Source organism: Canis lupus, chromosome 7 (assembly GCF_003254725.2).
Source record: "Canis lupus dingo isolate Sandy chromosome 7, ASM325472v2, whole genome shotgun sequence".
Taxonomy (NCBI): Eukaryota; Metazoa; Chordata; class Mammalia; order Carnivora; family Canidae; genus Canis; species Canis lupus.
In genome coordinates this window covers 36,996,411-37,022,740 of record NC_064249.1, presented here as the reverse complement: position 1 = coordinate 37,022,740, position 26,330 = coordinate 36,996,411, and the positions used below count along the sequence as shown (strand labels likewise).

The following is a 26,330-nucleotide window of genomic DNA, read 5'->3' as shown; positions in this document are numbered from 1 at the left end:
GGTGTGATCCTGGAGACCCAGGATTGAGTCCCATGTCGGGTTCCCTGCATGGAGCCTGCTTCTCCCTCTGCCTGTGTCTCTGCCTCTCTCTCTCTCTCTCTCTCTCTCTCTCTCTTTCTGTGTCTGTCATGAATAAATAAATAAAATCTTAAGAAAGAATAGCAAATTCATGTTATACATATTTTGCTGCAATATTAAAACAATAAAAGGAAAAAAACAATAAAAGGGAAAAAAGCACCTTCATTTCTGTGATTTCGTGTTAGGATTCTTAGAGTTATTACATAACTGAATTTCTCAAACCGCCTGACTTGTTTATACTGATGCATACCTTGGGCGTAATTTTGGAAGATGGATCAGAAATAATTTTTAGGGGCCCCTGGGTGGTACAGTCAGTTGATTGGTGGACTCTTGGTTTTGGCTCAGATAGTGATCTTGGGGTCCTGAGATCTAGCCCCAGGTCGGGCTCCCTGCTCAGCCTGGAGTCTGCTTCTCTCCCTCTGCCCCTCCCCACTGCTCACACAAGGTGTCTCTAAAATAAATAAATAAAACTTTTTTTTTTAAAGAAAGACTTTTTAATAATGTTATATGTAGTTCTGATGGCAGACTCTCTGTGCTTCGCTCCTTTTTCCTTCTACATTTCCTCACTGTGAGGTGGTTAGTGCCATAAAAATGGAGAGGAGAGCACTCATATTTAAATATCCCTGATCACTGGCTAAGCAGTTAAGTATGAAAAGGAAGGAATACTTCCTTTTAAACTTTGTAAAAAGGAAGTATTCCTTCCTTCTCCCCAACATTAGATACTAGTGTTATGAGTGAGATAAATCTGAAAATGAGCCAACTTCCTTGTGACCTGACCTGGGGTCAAAGGGATACCTTATGTAATCATGGCACAATTACCACCTGCTCCACCCCACACATTCCTCTGCCTTCAGAGGAAACAGCATACAGCAGAGGCTGGGAGCTGAGGCCACATCAAGCTGCCCTGGGACTAAAGGAAGTGACCCAACTCCTCATAAACGAATGGCTAAGGATGACATAAAGTGACACATGACGGACACCCAGTGTTTAGTACACACTAAAAGTGGCAGCACCGGTCTCTTGACTGAGTGTCAGGCAGGTGATTTCAGTCAGTGTCAATACGGGACAGGACGACATAAATACAGACACTGGACTTTATGAAAATTCCTTAATGTTTCAGGACTATTGAGAGGGTCAGAACTCAAAGAAGGCTGAGAGACCACTCCAGGCGTTAGCTAAATCACCAATGTTTTCATTGCGTTGGTGGCAATGCACCATGCAGATTCCATGGTGCATTACACAGCACAATATAAACCTTCTAAACAATGTTCTTATTTTCCTCTCAGGTAGATGCCATGAAAGATGCTTGAGTGGAAGGAACAGCCCTTTTCACAGCTTGTTTGCTCTGCTAAAGCTCTTAAAGAAGCAGAGCTCTATTTACTCATCAGGATTGTATGGGATTGAGCCCAGCCTAACTGCTGTCTAGATCTATCATAAGCCTAACTTGATATGCACGCACTGCTGCCTCCAGCCAGCCTTGAACTCAAAGACCATTATTTCTTTTTCTCCTTTCATATAAAAGGCTCACTTAAGATACAAGCTGTCTGAATATCCTGAACTCAATATTTAGACTTACAAATACACAGCAGATCTGAAAAAGGGTTTCAAGAAACTCAAAGGTAGTTCAACAGATGTATGCCCATGATGCTCAGATGCACTGTTAAAAGCCCGTCTCCACATCCACTGACTCGTCAATTGAAAAAGCAGATAATCCCACTAGCAGTTCTAAGTGACACCCTTCCTATCACAGCTATTCCCTCAAGTTCTACCACTTTCTAATTTTTTTTTAATTTTTTTTTTATTTATTTATGATAGTCACAGAGAGAGAGAGAGAGAGGCAGAGACACAGGCAGAGGGAGAAGCAGGCTCCATGCACCGGGAGCCTGACGTGGGATTCGATCCCGGGTCTCCAGGATCGCACCCTGGGCCAAAGGCAGGCGCCAAACCGCTGCGCCACCCAGGGATCCCTCTACCACTTTCTAGAGTGTGGTCCAGGCTGTTTTCAATTCATATTCAAGGCATAATTAGTACACATAAATATTGCTGGGATTTAGTTCTAAATTATGTGTAATATGTCAGCCAGCTGGATTGGATTCCCTAATTTTCTTCTTAGAAGTCTGCTTAGTTAGACATTTTATACTTAACTCATTTTACTAAAAACTAAAAATGAAGATTTCTCTAAGCATACAATTAATTATGCTAGTTTTTAGACTTTTCATCTACAGACAAATACCAAAGTTTTTTCTTATCTTAAGCACTACCAAAGTTCAAATGCAATTAATATGTTATTTTTCCTTTAGAAGTGCACTGCTAATCTCAAAAAAGGCTAAATTTTACCATATTTTTCAGTTCATTCCAAGCATATTGAATTCATCAGCTATCAAATATAAAATATTCCTTGGTTCTCTAGGATAAACAAAATTCTCAAATTTGATGTGGCCTATAAGAAACATGATCTTCTTATAAACTGAAATTACACGTATTTTATTTCTCTAACAAATATAAAGGTATACATTTAAATTCAAAACTTAAAAAGTGCCTATTTGTGGAAGAAGAGGGAGGACCTAAACACCCAAAGGAAACCAGATTGCTAAATTTTCCTTAAAGCCTCCCTCCCTTCCCTTAATATTCTGTAATTCTCTAAAAGCTACTGACATCAGAGATTCTCTTTGCAATTAGTGGAATTATATAAGAAAGAAAAATTTAGAAAGCCAGGAGTTAACTCTGAACCTTCAATAAGTCAAAAGAAAAACAGAAACATGCCGAATTTCTTGCAGTTTACAAAAAAGGTTGTCACATTCCATTATGCCAATAATCTGTAAATTTTGCAGAGACAAAGGACCACACCCCAACCATTTCTTCATATCACCGAGCCAACTACCACCCCAAATTGTTTTCAAAACTGTTTTACTGATATATATATATATATATATATATATATATATATATATAATTAAAGTGTCCATACATACATATATAATTAAAGTGTCCATACAGTTCAATGGCTTAGTATATTCAGTGGTGTGCAACCATCACCACAATCAATTTTACAAAGTTTTTATTACCCAAAAAAGAAACCCTATACTGTTTAGCACCTAATTTCTTTATTTCTCCCAATGTTCCCAGCCCCAGGTAGCCACTGATCTACCTCCTGTCTCTAAGGAATTGCCTACTCTGGATATTTCATATAAATGGAATCATACAATGTATGTATGGTCTTTTGTGGCTTTGTTCACTGAGGGTAAGGTTTTCATGATGTAGGATGTGTCAGTACTTTATTCTTTCTTTCTTAGAGAGAAAGTGCACACACAGGAGGAGGGGGCAGGAGCAGAGGGAGGAGAGAGAGAATCTCAAGCAGGCTCCATGCTCCAGTGCAAAGTCCAATGCAGGGCTCCGTCTCATGACCCTGAATCATGACTGGAGCTGAAATCAAGACTCTGATGTTCAACCAGCTGAGCCACCCAGGTGCCCCAGTACTTTATTCTTTTATTGCCAAATAATATTCTATTGTATGGCTATACCCTCTACCTGCTTTTGATCATATAGCTACATTTTTCAAATGCCTGTTTATGCTTTTTTCACGATTAGAAGCCAGTTGGATGTAATAACTTGGTTAAAAACACAACAAAACAAGAAAAAAAGCCCTTTGAATTAGTTTTGACTCTGTGAATGATGCTCAGAAATAGTTATTTTAAATAAATAAAGGTAAAAAGACATGTACTCTTTGTAGAGATTATGAACAAACAACAGTTGGAGTAAACAAAACAAAACAAAAAATCCAAAAAGCAAAAGGGACAATTTTGGAAAGTTCGACTTTAACAGTAGAAAACTGAGAAGCCAAGTCCCTAAACATCCTACCTGAATTTATGCTTTCATTAAGCTGAGTTCTATGAAATCAGTCACGCAATATTCTTAGTAAAATAAAGACAAAAGTCTTCATTTGTGCTTGTGTCACTATATATGTCTAATTGCAGAAAAATATATACATTTTTGAAGGTGCAGATTTCTCAACTTTTCTTTATATAAGAATATCACATTATAGAGACTTGATGGAGAATGCTGGTTTCTGGAAAGAATTTGAAAGGCCAGACTGAGAAGAATTCCCTTCTTTTTCACCATCTTTCTATATAGCTAACAGAGCATGACTGAAATCATGAAAAAAATACCTATATAAGAAGCAGAAAGTTGTCTGACCAGCCTGTCTATGCCACAGAGTCTCCTGAGTCCCACCAGCAATCTCAGAGAAAGGCGCTCAGACCAAAAAGAATGTGGCTAGAAGTACCGTTACCTTCTGGCAGGACTGCTGTCATACTGGGGAGACACAGGGCTCTCCTGGCCTACTGAATGTAGGAGTAACCTGGGAGAGGTCCCCAGTGATCTGCCTCTGAATATCCATGCCCTTGGGGAATCCTCTCCCAGTATGGGCTGGACCTAGTGACCTATCTAACACAGAACATGGGAAAAGTGACATTCTGTCACTTTTTAAAAGATTTTCTTTCTTTATTTAAGAGAGGAAGAAAGGGAATGCGTGTGTGAGTGGGGGGAGGGGCGGGAGAGGAAGAGAGGAAGAGAGAGAGAGAGAGAGAATACTCAAGCAGACTCTGTGCTGAATGGGAAGCCAGAACCAGTGCTCGATCTCACCACCCTGAGATCATGACTTGAGCCAAAACCAAGAGTTGGATGCTTAACCCACTGAGCCACCCAGGTACCCCAGAATGTCACTTTTAAAATTACACTTTAAAAAAAAGTGTTTTGGGGGGTGGTTCAGTCAGTGGAGCATGCATGTGGCTCTTCGTCTCGGAGCTGAGTTCAGGTCCCACACTGGGCATAGACTTTAAAAAAAAAAAAGGTGTGGCTTCTCACTGGGGTGCTCTCTCTTGCATTGCTACCGTTGGGGAGAGCCAGCTGACATGGTGTAAGGCATGAGGTAAAGTACTGGGAGGTAAGCCACACAGGGAGGGACTGAGGCCGATTATGTACAGTCTGAGTGAGCTTGGAAGCACATTCTCCAGGCCCAGTCCAAGCCTTGACATGACTGCAGGCCTGCCCAATAGGTTGACTGGAATCTCATGAGACTTAAACCAGAGACAAGAAGCTAAGCCACACCCAGATTCCTGACCCACAGAAACCATGAAATTATAAATGTGTGTCATTTTAAGCTGCTAAATTTTATGAATATTTGTTAATGCAGTAACAGATAACACCAAACTATGTAAAATTCTTCAATTTTCTGCTTTTTGATTATATTCTACTGTCCCTTCCCACATATTTGTGTTTTCAATGGCAACAAACACCATTCCCAATGCTCCTGGAAATGGCACAGTCTGTTGGAAGGACTAGAGGATGGTACAGGTTACATTTCTACCATTCTAGCTACCAAGTTAGGATCATCCTCAGAAGAGGGTGACATGTTTCCCCAAACCCTCACCTGAGCTGTTCATGGAAGTTTTCCACTATTTCATTTGTGGTCAGAATACTTAGGAGACTATACTTGAAGCTCATGCCCATCATCCTCCAAACTGCTCCCTCCATCCCACACACTGAATTTGTGTTCCTTCCTGCCCTAAGCCACTGCTCTCAGCATGGACTTCAAGTACCATGCACCCTTGGGATAATTCTATTATTTGACTTAACACTTGCCTTCCCATTGAACTCCAGGAGGAGTCCATGAGGGTTAGAGCATCAGCTGTCTTGTTATTGCTGTATTCCTATTGCCTGGAAAATATTTACACAGTAGAATGTTAATGAAAGTTGGAGAATTTCCATCGCCATTATTATTAATCCTTTTTTAAAAAATTTTTATGTATTTATGATAGTCACAGAGAGAGAGAGAGGCAGAGACACAGGCAGAGGGAGCAGCAGGCTCCATGCACCGGGAGCCCGACGTGGGATTCGATCCCGGGTCTCCAGGATCGCGCCCGGGCCAAAGGCAGGCGCCAAACCGCTGCGCCACCCAGGGATCCCCCATTATTATTAATCCTATCGAGAGAAACTCACTGTTTAGCATGACAAGCAGAACTCTGCTACACAGGAAACACATCTGGCTCACTAGAAGCCATGGGTTCACATCCTATTTTTCCCCCTTATCTCCTGCAGAGATGGACAAGGCACTTTATAGAGTAAACCTGAATCTCCATATTTATAAAAATTAAGGGTAGTCTACCTTCTGGGTGGTGAACACATTGAGATGTGGGAGAGAAGTCCACCTGGAAAGGGAGTGGATAGCTCCCCGCCCTTTCCCCAGACCTTGTCCTATGCATTTCTTTCATCTGGCTGTTCCTGAGTTATATCCTTTCATAATAAACTGGTGATCTAGTAAGTAAAAATCAATAAATTAACCAGTAAAATTTAGAAAAATGAAAGTAAATTTTAAAATAAATTTTAAAAGGAGGTTAAAGTAGGCCATTTTCAAGATCCTTTCTAGCTTTCCCAAAGCTACATCTTTAGCCAAGATCACAGTCCTGAGATCTAGACCAACTGCCTGTTCAACATGCCCACTTAGATGTCTAAAGGATGTCCAAACACCTGACTCCAAATCACCACACTGCCTTCTGCCCTCCTCTTCCCACACTTGCTCCCTGTCTTTCTATATTCCCACCCTCTGTAAGCAGCATTATCATGCATCTGTCCCCTAAACCACACAACTGGGTTAATTGTGGACTCTTTTCTACACCTAATATATGACCTGGACCAGTTAATTCCACCCCCTTAGTAACTCTGAGCCCACTTACTTCTCTCCAGCCCCACAGCTACTCCCTCATAAGGACCACTAGCAGCATCCCCTGCATAGATTATTGCAAAGGCCCCTTAACCAGTTGTACTACCCCTAATCTTCTAGTATTCTAACCCATTCTCCACATTGTAGACTGAGCGATCTTTCTAAAAAACTGCAACTCACATCACATCAATCCTGTTCAGACCTGCTGGGAAGGCCCAGCCTGGTTATTACAAAACAATAATTCTTTATAACCTGGACCTGTTAATCTTTCGAGCTTCAGTCTCTCTACTGTTGTACTCTCTACTTTTTCCCCTAGATTCATTCTTCCCTTCTATTCTGCTCCAGACAAACTGAATATTGAGAGTTGCTGAAACATGGGGTATTCCCTTCTCAGAATCCTCTGGGCTTTTGTCTGTAGTGTGCCTGCTACTTCTGAGGTCTTTCCTTTGCCCTCTATCCCCATTTCCTTTCCTTAGCTAGCACTTATTTGTCCTCAGATCAGCTTAGATGTCCAATCTCATCAATTCCTCCTAGAAGCCTTCCATAACCCACCAAGGACAATATTTCCACAGCTCCTAGTACCAGTAATGACTCTATATGGCTAGACTGAACTTGTTAGTTACTTGGTTCCCATACTCAAACACACAAAACTTAATGGCAGGTTCACCAACAATGTTATAGTGCCTTGCATACACAACAATGCTCAATAAATGTCTGTTGACTAAGTAACTCTGTATGGTTATATAGAATAATGTAAAAAAAATTATAAGGGGAAGAATTCTTCTCTTATATAAAGTTATCATTTAGTCTATCTTAAAATATTTTTGTGGTGGAAGACTAATGGCCCCCACAGATATTCATGTTCTAATCCCCATAAATATGTCACATTATGTCACAAAGGGGAATTAGGCTGCAGATGGGATTAAGGTTGTTGGTTGATTAGTTGACCTTAAAAAAAAGCAGATTATCCTAAATTATCTGGGTGGGCCTTTACACGTGGAGGGAGTTGCATGTTGGCTATGAAACTGTGGAAGGGCAGCCACAAGCTGAGAAATGCAGTACCTAAGAGCCGGAAAGGCAAGGAAGCTCAATTGCCCCTACAGCGTCGGGAAAAGAATCCAGCCCTGCTGACACCTTGAGACCCCTGTCAGATTCCTGACCCACAGGACTGGATGGTAATGAATATGTGTTGGTTTTGAGCCACCAAGGTTGTGGTAATTTGTTATGGCAGCAATAGAAACCTAAATGTACTTTTAATATTGGGGCTTTTTTTAAATAAAGAGAATTTTGGCTAGGAACCTTAAAGTCCCTTCTGATTGTACAATTATTTGGATCTAAGTAAATCAAAAGTCTTTTATTCTATTGTTACCTAGGAAACAGTTACCTTTCAGAGGAGATAGGATCTGTCTTCTTTGATCAATCCCTGAGGGAAGAGTAAAAAGAGAGGATACTGTTTCTGCAGGTCACTTTCTAAAGAAATTTTAATTTAAAAGAGCTGAAGCAAAGATAAGGTAAACCAGGACCTCAGAATCCTGAAGAATCTTGAAAGTTTAGTGTATAGTCTGCAAGCGAGTTAAATTGTTCATTTACCTACCTAATGAACAGAATGGGTTATAACCCCAAAATATCAATACCAGAGTCTATCATTCTTAGACAAGTTTTACCAGGCCTTTACACTTTTTTTTTTTTAAGATTTTATTTATTTATTCATGAGAGATACAGAGAGAGAGAGAGAGAGAGGCAGAGATACAGGCAGAGGGAGAAGCAGGCTCCATGCAGGGAGCCTGACCTGGGACTCAATCCCAGGTCTCCAGGGTCAGGCCCTGGGCTGAAGGCAGGGGCTAAACTGCTGAGCCACCTGGGCTGCCACCTATACACTTTTTAATTCGAATGCTCTTAGGTAAGTATCCATAGTCTTGTTCACCAAAGTCCACATCAATCCCATCAATCCTGGCCAAAACTATAACATATACATTACTCAACGGACTCCACTAGGCATTTGGCATCCCCATATGCCCAGAGGCATATAGGGGCCAACTATAAAGGTCTGCCAATGGCTGAAGTCAGATATGTGAAATTTAAATTTGGAAAACAAAACAAAACAAAAATAAATTTCGCATTTGCACTACCAGTTACTTTTACAGCATTACCAGTTATTACTTTAGATAGCAGTTAACTTGCCAGCAGGCATGTGATACCTAAAATTAAGCCAGGGTGGCCCTGGAATTACAATTTTTGGAATACACCTTAGGGGAGCAAGGCAGGGACAGGTAAACCTGAAAAGAGAGTATTAAAAAGATCTCAGGAGATAAGAAAGATACCGACAAAAGAGGTAAGATGGTGTTAGAGTAAAAATTAAACCAATTTCTTAATTTTGTTGAATGTTGCTCTGGGTTGAGGCACTCAGAAATCATCCTGTGACACACAACAAGACAAGTACTATCTAGAAGCACTTAACTTTGGCTGGCTACTTGATAAAGTGCTCTGCATACAGGATCACTCATTCTAAGGACAGTCTTGTAGAAATGGTAGGATCAGCCCACCTACAGATAAGGCAACAGGCTCAGGGAAAGGAGTTACTTTTCAAAGGTCACAGAGGTAGGAACAGGCAGGGCCAAAGTCTTTACTCTTTTCACTCTGTAAACCTGACTCCAGCCACAGATGCATTCCCAAGATTTGTTTTCGTCCAGCTTTCATGCCCTTCTGTCACCCACCCTCTCCCCACCTCCAGCTTGAGGCCGTCAGGGGAACAAGCCAGGGCATTGACCAGTGAGCGCTGCAAGTCAATCTGGAAGTTCTTCCTTTCTCAATTTCTATTTGCTGCCTATCTCTGGCTTCCTGCCATTTGCTGAAATGTTTGGTTAAATGCTTAGATACTAAGGTGACTGAGTAAATAAAGTATGTTTGATGGCAAGCATCAGAGCTTAATCTGAACTTGTCTTTTATAACCACACAAAATTTATGGGTTAATGGTTGCCAGAGGGTGAGGGGGGGATAGAGAAATGGGGAGTGACTTCTAATGGGTACAGGATTTCTTTTGAGGAGGATAAAATATTCTAGAATTACATACTAGTGATGGTTGTATAACTATGTGAATATATTAAAACCAGGAAGCTGTATACTTTATGAAGATGAATTTTACGGCATGTGAGTTACATCTGAAAAAGAAGACTGTAGAGGAACTCTTGGGTGGCTCAGTGGTTGAGCATCTGCCTTCGGCTCAGGACATGATCCCAGAGTTCTGGGATGGAGTCCCACATCGGGTTCTCCGCAGGGAGCCTGCTTCTCCCTCTGCCTATGTCTCTGCCTCTCTCTATGTGCCTCTCATGAATAAATAAATAAAATTAAAAAAAAAGAGACTGTAGCAAAAAATCAAAGGATCAGATATTAACAAGTGTTGGAGAGGATATGGAAAAATTATAACCCTCATATGTTGCTGGTGAGAATGTAAATGGTGTAGCCACAGTGGAAGATAGTTCAGGAAGATAGTTCAGCAGGTCCTAGAACAGTTAAACAAAGTGTTTATTTATGATGCAGGAATTCTACTCCTAGGCATAATCAAAAAAAAAAAAAAAAAAAAAAGAAAGAAAGAAAGAAAAGAAAACATATGTCCACATAAAAAACTTGTATGGTGTATGGTAATGTTCTTTGGAGCATTATTCAGCATAGCCAAAAAGTAGACAGTCTAAATGCCCATCAGCAAATAGATAAATGAAAATGTGGTATATCCATTGCAATGGAATATTAATTGACAATAAAAAGGAATAAAGTGAGGCAGTCGGTTACTGCCTTGGGCTCAAGTCATGATCTCAGGGTCCTGGGATTAAGCCCCATATGTCGAGCTCGGCTCAGTGGGGAGCCTGCTTCTCCCTCTTCCTCTGCCCCTCCCCCTGCTGTGCGTGCACACTCTCTCAAACAAACAAATAAATGTTTAAAAAAAAGGAAAAAAGTACTGATATGTGGGGGTACAATATGGATGGATCTTGAAAACATTATGCTAAGTGAAAGAAGCCAGTCGTAAAAGACCCGTTGTTCGATCCCATTTACATTTATGTCCTGAGGAGATAAATCTATAATGAAAGAAAGTAGATTAGTGGTTGCCTAGGGCTGGGATGGCTCAGTGGAAAATGGGGAGTGCCCACTAATGGATTTTGGGTTTCTTTGTGTGATGATGAAAATGTTCTAAAATCAAAGGTGGTAATGGTTGTACAGCTTTGGTTAATATACGAAAAATCAATGAATTGTACATATTAAGTAACTGAAGTGTATGGTATGTGAATACCTCAATAAAGCTGTTTTAAAAATGGGGGAGGAGGGCAGAGGGAGAGGGAAATCTCAAACACGCTTCACACCCAGCAGGGAGCCCAACGGGGTTGGGGGCTTGATTTTAAGACCCTGACATCACAATCTAAGCTGAAATCAAGAATTGGACAGTTAGCCCACTAAGCCACCTAGGTGCCCCAAGCTGTTAAAAATTTATAGACTAATTTTCATTTGTCTTTAAGGTATTTACTTAGAGCCACGCCAGATTCAACTATAGTGAAAATTTGCTGTAATGGAGCTTGAAACCCTGCTTAGTTGACTATATTAAAGGGATTCAACTATTTTAAGGAAAGAAAATCTCATAATATAATGGCAACTGGACTTCTGTGAGGCTGAGTTCACGGTTTTAGCAGATTAACAGAGTGCTGCCTTCGGAAAAACCTGTAAATGACATCTCCTAATATTATTGCTCAACTATTTTTCCAGTACTAGCTTTCAGATACATGAAAAATTATTATAAATTAAACTAGGTATAGAAGCATAAGAGTAAATATATTCATCTTAACATGTTTTTTTTTTTTTTTTTTTTTTAATTGTTGAAAGAACACCTATCTATAACAAACTTATTTCTGGTCTGGAATTGAATATCATGTTTTATATATCATTTCACATTTGAAAAGCTATTATTAGAAAAGTACTCATTTGCAAAATTTTGAAATTTTATTTACTTAGGATCTTAGAATTTCACAATAATGGAAGACCTATCATACCCATGGCTAGACACCTATGTATGGACACTCTGCATTGTTTGCTCTGACACAGGAAATGGATTTGGGAGTGACAAGATGGAGACATCTTTAGGCAGCTTTACTCCAGCTGAAGATGATGGCGCTGAATGGTGGCAGTGGAGATGAAGAGAAACAGACTAACCAGAGAGATCTGAGGGAGATATGATCACTTGTACCTGGTGATAGGGTAAGTATTAAGAGGACAGGCTTCTGCAATTTCTCAGGATAGAGTGAGAAGAGCCCCTAGGCCATCCTAAAGCTTCCCATGCCAGGTGCCTTCCAGGTCTAGAGAGAAGTAATTCTGCTCTCCTGGAAATCTTTCCACTCAGCTTAAAATTCTTCTGCCCACCCAAACTTATCTTCTTTTAACAACAAAACTTAATGTACAAATAAAAATGTACCCCTTACATATAAAAAAACCCCTATATGGATACAGAAGTGAATCACCAAATTTTAATCAAGGTTGGACCAAACCATCTCTGATCAGGAATCTAAGGAATTGGGATGCCTGGGTGGCTCAGCAGTTGAGCGTCTGCCTTTGGCTCAGGGCGTGATCCCAGAGTTCCAGGATTGAGTCCCACATTGGGCTCCCTGCAAGAAGCCTGCTACTCCCTCTGCTTATGTCTCTGCCTTCTCTCCATGTCTCTCATGACTAAATAAATAAAAATCCTAAAAAAAAAAAAAAAAAGGAATCTAAGGAATTCATAGCTTGGAAAGGAATTTTATAGATATATACAGATGAACATCATCATTATACATTTGAGAAAACAAAAGTACAAAATGGTTAAGTCTCACCAAATGACCTAGAACCAGAGGTAATTGAATGTAGGTTTTGCAACTCCTAATTTTCTTACAGTTTTAAACTAATTTTATTTAAGATATATAAAATAATTTTACAGCTAATCTGTATAAAGACTATTCCTAAGTTTTATAAATCATATATTTCAAAATGCATATCTGCTCAATGGCTAATAAATAACATAACTTTAAATAATATAATCACACCTACGGCAAATGGAATAAGGTCATGGAAAGAAGGAATATAAGGAGCCATAATCTTGAAGCTACGATTGACCCATATACATATGCAACTAGGTCCCAGTTCTTAAAAACACATTAGAGAGGCATAGTCAAATTGCTCTTGAATTATAGTTATTGGATAAATCAATTTATATACAAATAGCACTACATACATCATCTGCTTATTTTAGGTCTTTTAAGAAAAGGCTTTCTATATGTCTTTTCAAAAATTATTTTAATTTTCTTTAAGCATACTAAAGAAAAGCAAAAATGAAGGGATCAGTGAAAAGTGGAAAGCCTAACTAAGGAGCTACATTAAAAAGTTATCAAATCACTTTACTGAATAAATAAGGATCAAGGTGTAGAAACTGGAAAGTTTCATCTTTTACTCCAAATTAAAAAAAACAAGAAACAGGATATGGATAAATGGACTATATTTCTAAGCAGCAGAAGATGAGGAGACACTGTCCTTGGTTCTCTGGAACCTTCTGCAAAGACGTGGCTGAGGTGAGGCCATGCTACACTAGAGTCCCGGCCTCAGCCTCAGATGTGCCAGAACTCTCTAGTTCCACGTGTTTCTGATGGCAAATAACCACAGGCTGCCTTTGCCCCAGGGTCCCCCGTGATTAAGGAAAAAAAAGTCCATAGCTCCAAACTTTGCCAAACTATATACCACAGGACAAATACTCTGCCAAAAAAAAACCCCAAGACCAAAAAACAAACATAAAACAAAAGAAAGATAAAAAAAGAGAAAAGAATTACTCTGAATTACTTTGTAACCAAAGTGATACAAAGAAAGCTAGATGTCCTGTTCAACACTGATATATCATTGATATAAGATTAATATATGTTAATGCATATTATTCACTTAACTAAGTGACTTGGAAAGATTCTATAAAGATTTTAAAACTGTACCAGCACCTTGCACTCTCTCAAAAATAAACAAACAAACAAACAAACAAATAAAATGTTGGGAGATCGAGCCCTATGTTGGACTCCATACTCAGCATAGAGTATGTTTGAGATTCTCCCTCTCCCTCTGCCCTTTCCACTGCTCTCTTTCACTCTCTCAAACAAAATAAATTTTAAAAAACCCTGAACTGTACCAGCACAAAAACTCACAGATGAGAGATAAGAGCCACAGTGATGACAGAAGGAAATTTCTAGGGCTGATTCTGGTAGAAAATGATCTAATTTATAAAGGAAGAAGACTACATATATTTTAAATACTTAGTGTGGGGGTGCCTGGGTGGCTAAGTCAGTTAAGCATCTGTCTTTGGCACAAGTCATAACTTCAGAGACATGGGATCGAGCTCCATGTTGGGCTCCTGCTCAGTGGGGAGTCACCTTCTCCCTCTTCCTCTGTGCCTCCCCCTGCTCATGTATGCTCGCACATGCTCTTAAATAAATAAACAAAATCTTTTAAAAAATAATGAATAAAATATGTACAAATAACTTCAATTTCAGTACATTTATTATAGCAAATTACTGGGAATTGCCGTAAAGAAGTAGTGAAATAAATTACGCACACCCATGGGATGGAACACTGTGGAATATGTCACGTGTATGAAACGCCACACAGTTGGATCTACTCATGCTGCTGCAGAAGTAGCTCCAGAGTATATTAAGAGAAGTAAAGCAAGATGCAGGACTCTTGGGATGATACAAGTATATGGAATATGGAATGAGAAGAGTTTATTTTTAGGTGAAGAATAGCATAAAAAATAATTTTAAAAAAATACCTTGTGGTATCTTAGTCATGCCTTTTTTGGTTCTTGTGCTTCTTTTTCCAGGTACTTTTCTGTCCCTTCCCACAAGGGCCTGCCCATCCCTGGGGCTTTCACAGGAAGTATCCTCCGAGCTCTCCCACACAGCCACCTCACAGCTTGGTGGGCAGTTTTCATTATTGTTGATACTGTCCTGGGCAAGCACATCAGGTTTGCCCATGGCGCTGGTACCGCTGCTCAGACACTTGTGCCCGTCCCTCTCCAGCTGATTTTCATTTTCATCTGATGCAGAAGGCAAGCATGTCACTATGCGTCCCACACCGTCACCGGGATGGCACCCATCTTGTGACTCTATCTGCAGATTATCTGTAGGAGTTCCGCTGTCATCCATCAGAGCATCTTTTGTTGAACCATTTAAGTTTCAATCAAGTCTTTCCATATCTACAAAGACAAAAAGAAAAAAAGCTGCTTCAACTCTGGATTCTCAGATCTTTGAATTTCCTCTTGAGCTGTTTTACTCTAAGTAGGGAAAGGACAGAAAAGACCAAGGTTCATTTCTACTTCTTCCCCACTCACAACCCCACCCAACCTTACCTGGTTCTTGCTTTACTACAGCGGTTCTCACCCCTGGCTGCATGTTTATTACCTGAAGAGTTTGTCCAGCATGGAGCCCTGCTACTGATATGTTTTTTTAAGTTCTCTAAGGTATTTTACTGTGCATGATGTTGGGACCATTGCCTTAATGAAATAAATTAATGGTTCAATGAGGTTATCTGCTAAAATCAATCCCTCATGTTATTGCTAGACACTTCCCAGACAAATGTACATTGAATAAGTCCTTTGTCTGCCTGAACAGCAGCAATATTTGGAAACAAACACATTTAAAGATATTGAAAAAGTGGGATCCCTGGGTGGCGCAGCGGTTTGGCGCCTGCCTTTGGCCCAGGGCACGATCCTGGAGACCCGGGATCGAATCCCACATCAGGCTCCCGGTGCATGGAGCCTGCTTCTCCCTCTGCCTGTGTCTCTGCCTCGCTCTCTCTCTCTCTGTGACTATCATAAATAAAAAAAAAAAAAAAAAAAAAAAAAAAAAAAAAAAAAATAAAGATATTGAAAAAGTAAATAAAAAAAGGTATGTAGAAAAAAATTCAGGTAGTATATATTTATACTCTATTATACTCTATATATTATACTCTATTCTCTATATGTCATTTGCTTACTAAAAATAAGCCCTGGAAAGTACCTTAGAATTGTCGGCAAATTCCTTTTATATAATTAAAAAAAAAAAAAAAAGAAAAGAAAAAAGAGGGCTATGATTAACTCTAGGCTAGTTTAGACTTGGAAAATCTAAATCTGCTCCAAGGATCCTTCTAACATTGTAAAGACATAGAAAATAGATTCCAAATCTTTTATCAGACATGTTTATCCCCTCTTATCATCTAAAAATATATTACATTTTAAGGAAAATAATGTCAGCAAGATTTTGGAATTCTTTGCTTGTCAATCATTATTCTGCGTTTGAATCAAACATTCCAGTAATCTGAGAAAAATGTTAGTGACTTTCAAAATTCTTCAAATTAATATAAATTCTTATTTGGTGTTTAGAAACACATCTATAAAGTACAATTCTTTTAAAACATGAAAACAAAGCACAAAATAAAACATTAGCCCCGCACTGACTGCATCATATGTTTTCAACATATTTTGCAACTGGAATATTTCATTTGATTCAGACATAAAAGTACTGGTTGGCAAACATAAAAATATCTAAATTTGTTTGGTATCATTTTCCTTATATCATTGCCCTAAAATAAATCCTAGAGTATACTTTTTAATTTAAAAATAGTTACTATTTTAATCAAGTGTCTTTGAGATCACTATCATGCTCTGAACCCAAGCCCGCATAACTTTTAAAATGTATGCAGCTAAAACAGACAAAGATCAATAGAACACCATAGAGAGCCCAGAAATAAACCCAAAGTGATATGGTCAATTGATCTATGACAAAGGAGGCAAGTATCTACAATGGAGAAAAGGCAATCTCTTGTGGGGAAAACTGAACAGTCATATGTTAAAGAATGAAAACCGCACCACTCTCTCACACCAAATATACACAAAAATAAACTCTGAATGGATTAAAAAGACCTATATATGAAACTTGAAAGCATAAAAGTACTAGAAGAAAACACAGCCAGTATACTCTTAGATATCAGCCTTAGCATCATCTTCCTAGATATATCATCACAAACAAGGAAAACAAAAGCAAAATAAACTATTGGGACTACATCAAAATAAAAAGCCTTTGCAAATGAAGGAAACCAACAAAGTGACATGGCAACCTACTGAACAGGAGAGGATATCTGCAAATGTTGTATCTTATAAGGGGTTAGTATACAAAATATAGAAAGAACTTACACCATACCAAAAAGCCAAATAATCTGATTTAAAATGGGCAGAGTACCTGAATAGACATTCTTCCAAAAACAACAGCAATGAAAATGCAAACAAATGAAAAACAAAACACACAGATGGCCAACAAAACATGAAAGGATGCTCAACATCACTCATCATCAGAGAAATGCAAATCCAAACCACAATGAGATATCACCTCACACCAGTCTGAAAGGTTAGGATCAGAAAGATAAGAAATAATAAGAGTTGACAAGAATGTGGAGAAATGGGAACACTTGTGCACTATTAGTGGGAATGCAAACTGGTGTAGCTACTCTGGAAAACAGTATGGAGGTTCCTCAAAAAATTAGAGATAGAAATATCAGATGATCCAGTAATTCCACTGCTGGGTATTTACCCAAAGAAAACCAAAACACTAATTTGAAAAAATATATACACCCCTATGTTTATCATAGCATTGTTTTTTGTTTTTTTAAAGGTTTTATTTATTCATGAGAGACAGAGGCAGAGACACAACCTGCAGGGAGCCTGATGCAGGACTCGATCCGAGGACCCCAGGGATCATGACCTGAGCCGAAGGCAGATGCTCAACCACTGAGCCACCCAGGCACTCTATCACAGCACTGTTAACAACTGTGGAAGCAATCTAAGCAACATTGATCAACAGATGGATAAAGACTGTGTGGTATATATACACAACATAATAATACTCAGCCACAAAAAAAGAATGAAATCTTGCCATTTATGACAACATAGATGGACCTAGAGGGCATACTGCTAAGTAAAAGGAGTCAGATAGAAAAAAACCAATATGATATGATTTGACTTATATGTGGAGGCTAGAAACCAAACCAACCAACCAACCAACAACAAAAAGCAGAAACAGAATGATAAATATAGAGGACAAATTGTTGGTGGCCAGAATTAAGGGCTTGGGGTAGGGGCGAAAATGGTGCAGGTGATTAAGAAGTGCAAACTTCCGGTTATAAGTAAGTGACAGGGATGAAGGGTGCAGCATAGGGAATATAGTGGATAATATTGTAATAATCTTGTTGTGACAGATGATAACAATACCATGGTAGCACAGTAATAACATTCTTAGTGTAAATCATTATGTTGTAACATCTGAAACTAATGTAACATTTTATGTCAACTATACTTCAATAAATCAACAAACAAGTAAATAAAGTGCATGTAGCTAATACAGTGAAAATGACCCAAATGATCACTCACAGATGAGTAGATAAACAAAATGGGGTCCGTTCACGCAAGGAAATATTATCTAGCCATAAGAAGGAAGTTCTGATACATGTAAAAATATGGAAAAACCTTGACAACATTATACAAGTGAAATTAGTCTGACACAAAGGGATGAAAACAGTATGATTCCACTTGCATGAAATTTCTATGGCAGACAAATTCATGGAGACAGAAAACAGACAACAGAGATGGAGGGCAGGGGAGAAAAGGGAGTTCCTGCATAATGGTTGCAATTTTTGCCTGGGGTGATGGAAAAGGTTTGGAAACGCAGCAGTGATGGTTACAAAACAGCGATGGTATTACTAGTGCCACTGCATCATATACTGAAAATCCGTTAAAATGGCATATGATATGTATACTTAATCGCAACAGTGAAAAGAAATTCATGTCTGTGCAGGAAAAATGTCAGTCCTTAAAACTAGGAGCAGCCTTGGCTATCTTCTAAATAATTCCTTTACATTCTTTTTTTAAAAGATTTTATTCATTTATTTGAGAGACAGAGACAGAGTGCATGAGTGGTGGGGGATGGGGAGAGGGAGATGAAGAAGCAGACTCCTCACTTAACAGGAAGATGGACCTGGGACTCAATCCAGGCCTGATCATGGCCTGAGCTGAAGGCAGACGCTTAACTGATTCAGCCGCCCACGTGCCCCTAATCACGCTGTATTTTTTTTTTTTAAGATTTTATTTATTTATTCATGAGAGACAGAGGCAGAGAGAGAGGCAGAGACACAGGCAGAGGGAGAACAGGCTCCATGCAGGGAGCCCGACGTGGGACTCGATCCGGGGTCCCCAGGATCACGCGCTGGCCCAAAAGTGGCGCTAAACCGCTGGGCCACCCGGGCTGCCCTAATCCCATTTATACTAACAGAGAAACCAGGTTTCATATTTCACCACATCATTCAGCTAATAAGTTTCTAAACTAACTTACTTCCATTTCTAAAACGAATATGGAGCACCTATGATTCTGAGGCCATATTTTTGATCACTGTGCGCTCTGTAGACATTGGGGAGAAAGTCACTGAAAGGAGTATTTCACTCCAGCTGTGGTATACCTTGATGAAGAAACTCCACTACAGCAGAGGACACATCTCTAATGACCAAGAAGTTCAAGTTCCTGGAAGTACTTCTTTCCTTTCCCAGCAATTGCTAGATCTGCACACAAAATACCATTTCCTATATGGCTCACCTTTTTTCTGTTGAGAATCCTTTTGGCCTCAAGACGTTTTGCCTCTTACTATTTTGTGATGACATGATTTAATTCTCAAAAGGTAACTTTGTAAACTACTTTCCAATATTAACTCTTCCTCCAACTCTAAGTCTTTCCAAGGTGTCAATGTCCTGTAATTATTCTGACTGGATACATAGCTATTATTCAAGGCCTGGCTCAGAAGCCATTCCACTGTACCTCCCTGAGGTCTCCATTCCAGCGACCTATGGCATAATGTACTGCTTGTTAGCACTCTGAACCACACACACACACACACACACACACACAGTCCTCACAAAGACTGCTCTGCACTGCGTATTTTTGCAGATATGTCCGATTAGCTTGAAACCACTTGAATACCCATAACTCAGCCACAGAGAGTTTTTATTCTTCACAATATCTAGCCCTGGGCCTTGTACTTAAGAGCTACAATGACTACACGGCACTGACTGGCATATTTTGCCTTTTAAAAGCATGGTAGTGAGTGCTGTTCAAGTTCCCACCCTCTCATGTGAAAACCACATTCCAAATATGTATGCTGTGCAAAAGCTACTTGACAAGTTGACTCTGTACAGCTGAGAATTTCAAGCAAACATATCCAAGTCAGGCTTAGACAAAACCTGAAAAACCACAAAGCTTTGTGAAAGAAGCCTTAAATAAACCAATAATTTAGAGCCACAGACTAACAAAAAAGAAATCTGTATTTTGTCAGAAATATTCTCCATCCCAGGTATAATTTGAATTCATCTTTTGATACATCTTAATGGATATCTGCTGAGATTAAGCATCACTTGTCACTCAAACTAAAAACTTAATCTATGGGGATGGCTAAATATGTATTACTCAATTATTTTATTAAAATCCTTTAAGGAGGGATGCCTGAGTGGCTTGGTCGATTAAGTATCAAACTCTGTTTTTTTTTTTTTTTTTTTAGTATCAGACTCTTGATTCCAGCTCAGGTCTTTTTTTTTTTTTTTTATTTTTTTTGGTGAATTTTTATTTATTTATGATAGTTACACACACACAGAGAGAGAGAGAGAGAGGCAGAGACATAGGCAGAGGGAGAAGCAGGCTCCATGCATCGGGAGCCGGACGTGGGATTCGATCCCGGGTCTCCATGATCGCGCCCTGGGCCAAAGGCAGGCGCTCAACCGCTGCGCCACCCAGGGATCCCCCAGCTCAGGTCTTGATCTCAGAGTCTGGGGATCACGTCCCACCTCAGGCTCACACTGGGCATGGAGACTGCATAAGATTCTCTCTCTTTCCCTCTTTCTCTCTGCCCCTCCTCTCTACTCAAAAAAATAATAACAATACTTTAAGGAGATTTTGAGTGAAATTTTTCTATAATCCATACAAATTAGGCCTAAATACATACTTTCACTTTTTTTAAAAAAAGCAAGCTCTATGCCCAAAGTGGGGCTTGACCTCACTATCCTGAGATCAAGAGTCTCAGGTTCCACTGACTGAGCCAGCCAGCCGTTCTCATACTTTCACTTTTGAAAGAAATCGAGATTCTTTTTTTTTTTTTTAAGATTTTATTTATTCATTCATGAGAGACAGAGAGAGAGAGAGAGAGAGGCAGAGATATAGGCAGAGGGAGAAAGCAGGCTCCACACAGGGAGCCCAATGTGGGACTCAATCCCAAGACACCAAGATCACGCCCTAAACTGAAGGTAGATGCTCAACTGCTGAGCAACCCAAATATCCTGAAACCGAGATTCTTAAGAGTTAAGATGCAACCCCAAGTTGAAATCTGATGCCTTCGCAGTCAACCCAAAATTTAAAGACAGCTATCAAACCAATAAGGTATTCTATTAATCCCAAATTTAAATTTGGCTACTACTAGTCAGCTCAGGATTGAGAAAGAAAGTCACCATATGCATATGTTGTGTTTATTATGAGGATTACATATGTCACTTTACATTTTACCATCATATTCACTACACATATTCCAATACACTTCTATCTCATTGCTAAATCTAAGATCTTCTGTGATTAATGCTTTGTTTAGATATGTGTACCTGTAGACAATATTCAGTATATCAGCAATCAAAAGTATGCCTCAGAGGAATGAGTCTCAAAACTTTTGCAACCCAGAATAAGGAATTCATTTTGCACGGAGATCCTGTACATACAACAACAACAACAACAACAACAAATATATATATATATAACTGAAAGGTTTCTTGAAACTAAATACATTCTGATGCATTCTTCATTCTATTCAGTACTATTTCATATTTTTAGAAATGCTGATCAAGATTCACTAGGCTGATTTCATACCCTGCTAATAAGCAATATGCTATAAGGTGGCTATTCGGAATTAATAGTATCTCAACCTGAGGACAACCATCCAAGGACCAGAAAAGTTTGTGATTATCTCCAGATAGTTTTCTGAAAATGCCAGTCATATGAAACTCAGACATATAAAACTTCAACTTCATTAAAATGTCCCTATAATTTCAATATCATAATTTTTGCTAATTTGTATCATTCCCCTCATTAGTTAAAATTTAACTAAACTATTAAGCCTGACCCAGGGTCCCTTGGCTGACATCTCCAGCTGTGAGCTATATTCTATACCTATGTTGTCCAATGTAGTATCCACTAATCACATATATATGGTCACTGAGTACTTTAAATATGCACAGTGAGACTGAGGAACTGAATTTTTACTTTTAATTTTAATTAATTTAACTTTTAATTAACTTAAATTTAAAAACAGGTTTTGATTCAGCTACTGAAAAACTTATGTATCTTTAGAACAAACTAGGTATGTGAATCTACTTTCTCACCTGTAAGTTTTAGGAAGTCTAAATATAGACCAAGCATTTCTAATAAAAGATGTGTCCAAATTGAGATGTGCTGTATTTGTAAAATACATACCATATTTCAAAGACTTATGAAGACAAAGAAGGTAAAATAGTTCACCAATACTTTTGAATATTGATTTTCTGCTGAAATAATATTTTTATCTATTGGGTTAAGTAAACCCTATAATTAAAATTAATTTCACATTTTAAAAAGCCTTTTTAATGTGGTGACTATGAAAAAAATGCTATATATGGTTCACATTATATTTCTACAGGACAGTGTTGCTCTCTATGACATTGTCTTGACAGTGCCACAGCCAAAGTCATGCAAGGCTCGCGGTATTCACTCCATCCCAGACTCTTACCTGATAATACAAGTTATGCTGTAGGCATTTCCTGGCTGAAGATATTATTACTATAATTAAACAAGGTAAATAGCTACTGAAGGAAATAAATACTATACACTTTTGAAATCAATTTGTAAGTACCTGTCTACACTGGTGTTCAGAATGTAAAACTGAGGGTCATGCCATCTCTTTTTTGGGGTACTTCCAGATATTCAAACTAACTAGTAAGATAGCCATACAGTAATCTTTCTAAATACTTCAATTTCTATATAATAGTACAGTACAGGTGCATCTGGGTAGCTCAGGCAGTTAAGCGTGTGACCCTTGGTTTCAGCTAAGGTTGTGATCTCAGGGTCCTGAGACTGAGTGCTGCGTCTGGCTCTGTGCTCAGTGGGAAATCTGCTTGAAATTCTCTCCTCCTCTCCCTCTGCTCACACTCTCTCTAAGTAAATAAATAAATCTTTTTAAAAGTACAGTACAGAGGCAAATGGATGGCTCAGTGGTTGAGTATCTGCCTTGGCTCAGGTCGTGATCCCAGGATCCTGGGATCCAGTCCTGCACCAGGCTCCCTGCAGGGAGCCTGCTTCTCCCTCTGCCTATGTCTCTGCCTCTCTCTCTCTCTGTCTCTCATGAATAAATAAACAAAATCTTAAAAAAAAGTATAGTACTATAGTAACTATAGTATAGTTAACCAGAGCATACTCATATTTCTTCAATGAGAATAAAAAACATTTCATAATAAGGAATTCATTCTTAATACAGAAACAAGAAAGGTCATAAAAAATTTACGCCAGAAGGAAGATAAACATATGACAAAGTACATAACAAAACCACAAGCATAGGGATCCCTGGGTGGCTCAGCGGTTTAGCGTCTGCCTTCAGCCCGGGGCATGATTCTGGAGTCCCGGGATCAAGTCCCACGTTGGCTCCCTGCATGGAGCCTGCTTCTCCCTCTGTGTCTCTGCCTCATGTGTCTCTCATGAATAAATAAATAAAATCTTAAAAAAAAAACCCCACAAGAATATAAAAGAAAACACAAGAAAAATAAATGATCAATTATAGTCAAATGTGAGGTAATGATTCTAAGGAAAAAACAACCAACATGGATTTTTATTTATACAGAGAAAGTAGTTTTCAAAAAGAAGAAATTAAGTGAAATCATGTAACTGCTAAGTCCAAAACAACCTTGCTGCAGCTCACTTGAGTAAAGAAAGTATAATTTGTTTCATCCTTCTCAGTCCTCCCTTCATTAATGGGGCTCAATTCAACACAGCTGACACATCCACAGGGCCTTTGAGGTCAAAACCCATTATATACATGGAGGGGCACCCGGTTGGCTCTGTTTAGTGTCTGCCTTTGGCTCAGGTCACAATTCTGGAGTTCTAGGATCGAGCCCCACCTCAGGGTCCCTGTTCAGCAGTTAAGTCAGTTTCTTCCTCTCTCTCCCTGTGCCCCTCCCACCCTACGCCCTACTCATTATTTCTCTCTCTCAAATAAATAAGTAAAATCTTAAAAACAAAACACACCCAAGCCCATTGCATACATGGAAATGACAGTCCTGTCAAGAGCCTCACCACACGTATATCCATCCATGCAGTGCAAAAACAGTCACCACACTCCTCTTTGCCCTCTCTCTCAGACATATACAAATTTTACTTAAAGAAAAAAATATAGAAGGAAATCTCTAAAATAGTATAAGCTCAAAGACATCTTCAAGTATCCATCCAGTGACATGTATTTTTAGCAACAATTTCTAACAATTTTTTTCAATTAACATTCAGCAATTTTACCTACCTCAGGTTCACTGACTTTATGACTCAAGACACTCCTAGACATTAATGACTTCTCCATCACTTGAAGATAAAGGGTGGGCAAATCATAGCATAGAAAGTTACCAGTACAACACAAGCATTTTCTTTAGTTTCACAGTTAATGCCACACAGAGAAGGGGAATCACAGTTTAGAGGAATAATCATTTTACCAGGTTCCCACAGAAGTTGTGCTTACTTGGTTTCAAATGCTTCTTTGCTGTAAAACATATCGCAACCATACTTTGAAGCCACAACCAACAGAACAGGAACCTGAAAGTATTTTCTGGTTCAGATCATGATTCCTTTTAAAACAAAAATTATGTTTACTAGTACATACCTACAATATATTTTTGTGGAAACTGTCTTATTAATTTTTAAACTTAGAACACTTTGCTATGCAACTAGGAACATCAAGTAATCTATCTACACATTAATCATTAAATGTATATATAAAACTTGGGCTGAAGGCTGTCTCAGTAGGTGGAGTATGCACTCTCCATCTCCCGGTTGGGAATTCAATCCCCACACTGGGTGTGGAGATTATTTAAAAGTAAAATCTGAGTGAATAAATAAAATCTTAAAAAAAAAAAAAAGTAAAATCTTAAAAAAAAATATATATATATATATACACACACACACATAAAACCTACACATTTAATTTTAAGATTTTATTTATTTATTCATGAGAGACAGAGAGAGAGACAGAGACACAGGTAGAGGGAGAAGCAGGCTCCATGCAGGGAGCCCAACCTGGGACTTGATCCCGGAACTCCAGGGTCATGCCCTTGGGCTGAAGGTGGCGCTCAACCGCAGAGCCACCCGGGCTGTCCTACACATTTTATTTTAAAAAGACAATTCCTGCTAATATAGCAGCAAAAGCAAATAGTTCTTTAGAACCTTCCCTTAAGAGGCCTGACTAAATAGTATTTTCTGAATAAAAAATGCTTATTATTAACAGTAATCCACAGTTATTGAATATTAACTGAGTATCAGAAAGTGTTTCAGTCAAATATTTATATATATATATATATATATAAAATTTAATCCTCATACAGATCCTACAAAGTAGTTCTATAATTATATCCGTATTATAGAGGAAACAGCAACAGAAAGATTAACTAAATAGGCCAAGGTTACATAGCTAGTACGTGGCAAAGTCAGGATCAAACTCAAAGGTCCCAACTCCAGAGCCTATACCTTTAAGCACCATAATCATTTTATCATTAATTTTAAAAATCAATTATTCTCATATATACATTTTGTAAACAACAAATTGCTAGCTTGAATGAGCAATACAAACAATTCCTAGTGCCTTGAAATATGTTTCAGATATATAAAGTTTAGAAAATTGGTTAAGGCAAAAGAAAATAAAACCCACCAATAAGACTATTTACTTGCTGTATTCCTTAAACATGATAAATTCATTTATTTAGAGTTACAGATTTATCTCTGTAAATCCCTGTTAGAGATCACCATCAAGAATCTGACATGTTCCTTTGTACACACAGAATAATTTCTGTGAGGCAGATGACAGATATCCACTGAGTAAACATCACAGCTAACAGGGAAACAAAGGACAAGTCTCCTAACTTTGACAGTACACCCCTAATGAGCAGAGAAATTTACCACATGTATACCCATTATATATGTTTGTTTCTTACTTATGTGGACATATGCTGGGCTTATATATATGCACATATCCACTTTTAAACATGAAGAAAGGATCGCAGAGTTCTACCTCTGGCAAGGGCAGACCAGTTCATTTCAGCCAAACTGTCCTGCTGATAACAACCAGAAAAGCTGGCAGAAAATTTCAATCTGGAGGCCAAAAAAGCTGAGCAGCGCTTTTAACAGACTTACAGACCTGGAGGAAAAACCGAAGT

At 38.7% G+C, this 26,330-nt stretch overlaps 1 protein-coding gene and 1 long non-coding RNA gene across 5 annotated transcripts in view; one reads left to right on the top strand and one right to left on the bottom strand.

The window, feature by feature from the left end:
• Positions 1–26,330, bottom strand: part of CNST (consortin, connexin sorting protein) — a 122,574-nt gene that overhangs the window by 57,248 nt on the left and 38,996 nt on the right. For 2 of the 4 annotated variants that reach the window (XM_035718504.2, XM_035718503.2), the window contains 2 exons: positions 14,610–15,035; positions 8,181–8,219 (listed from right to left, as the gene is read on the bottom strand). In XM_035718504.2, the coding sequence (XP_035574397.2) occupies positions 8,181–8,219; positions 14,610–14,985 (415 nt within the window). In that variant the 5' untranslated portion in view covers positions 14,986–15,035. The remainder of the gene's footprint in view (positions 1–8,180; positions 8,220–14,609; positions 15,036–26,330) is intronic. The other 2 variants (XM_035718505.2, XM_035718506.2) reach the window with 1 other exon arrangement.
• LOC112648785 (uncharacterized) lies at positions 7,737–18,389 on the top strand. The gene is made up of 3 exons (XR_007411989.1): positions 7,737–7,971; positions 11,882–12,034; positions 17,485–18,389. It is a non-coding gene; the product is annotated as an uncharacterized LOC112648785 (long non-coding RNA).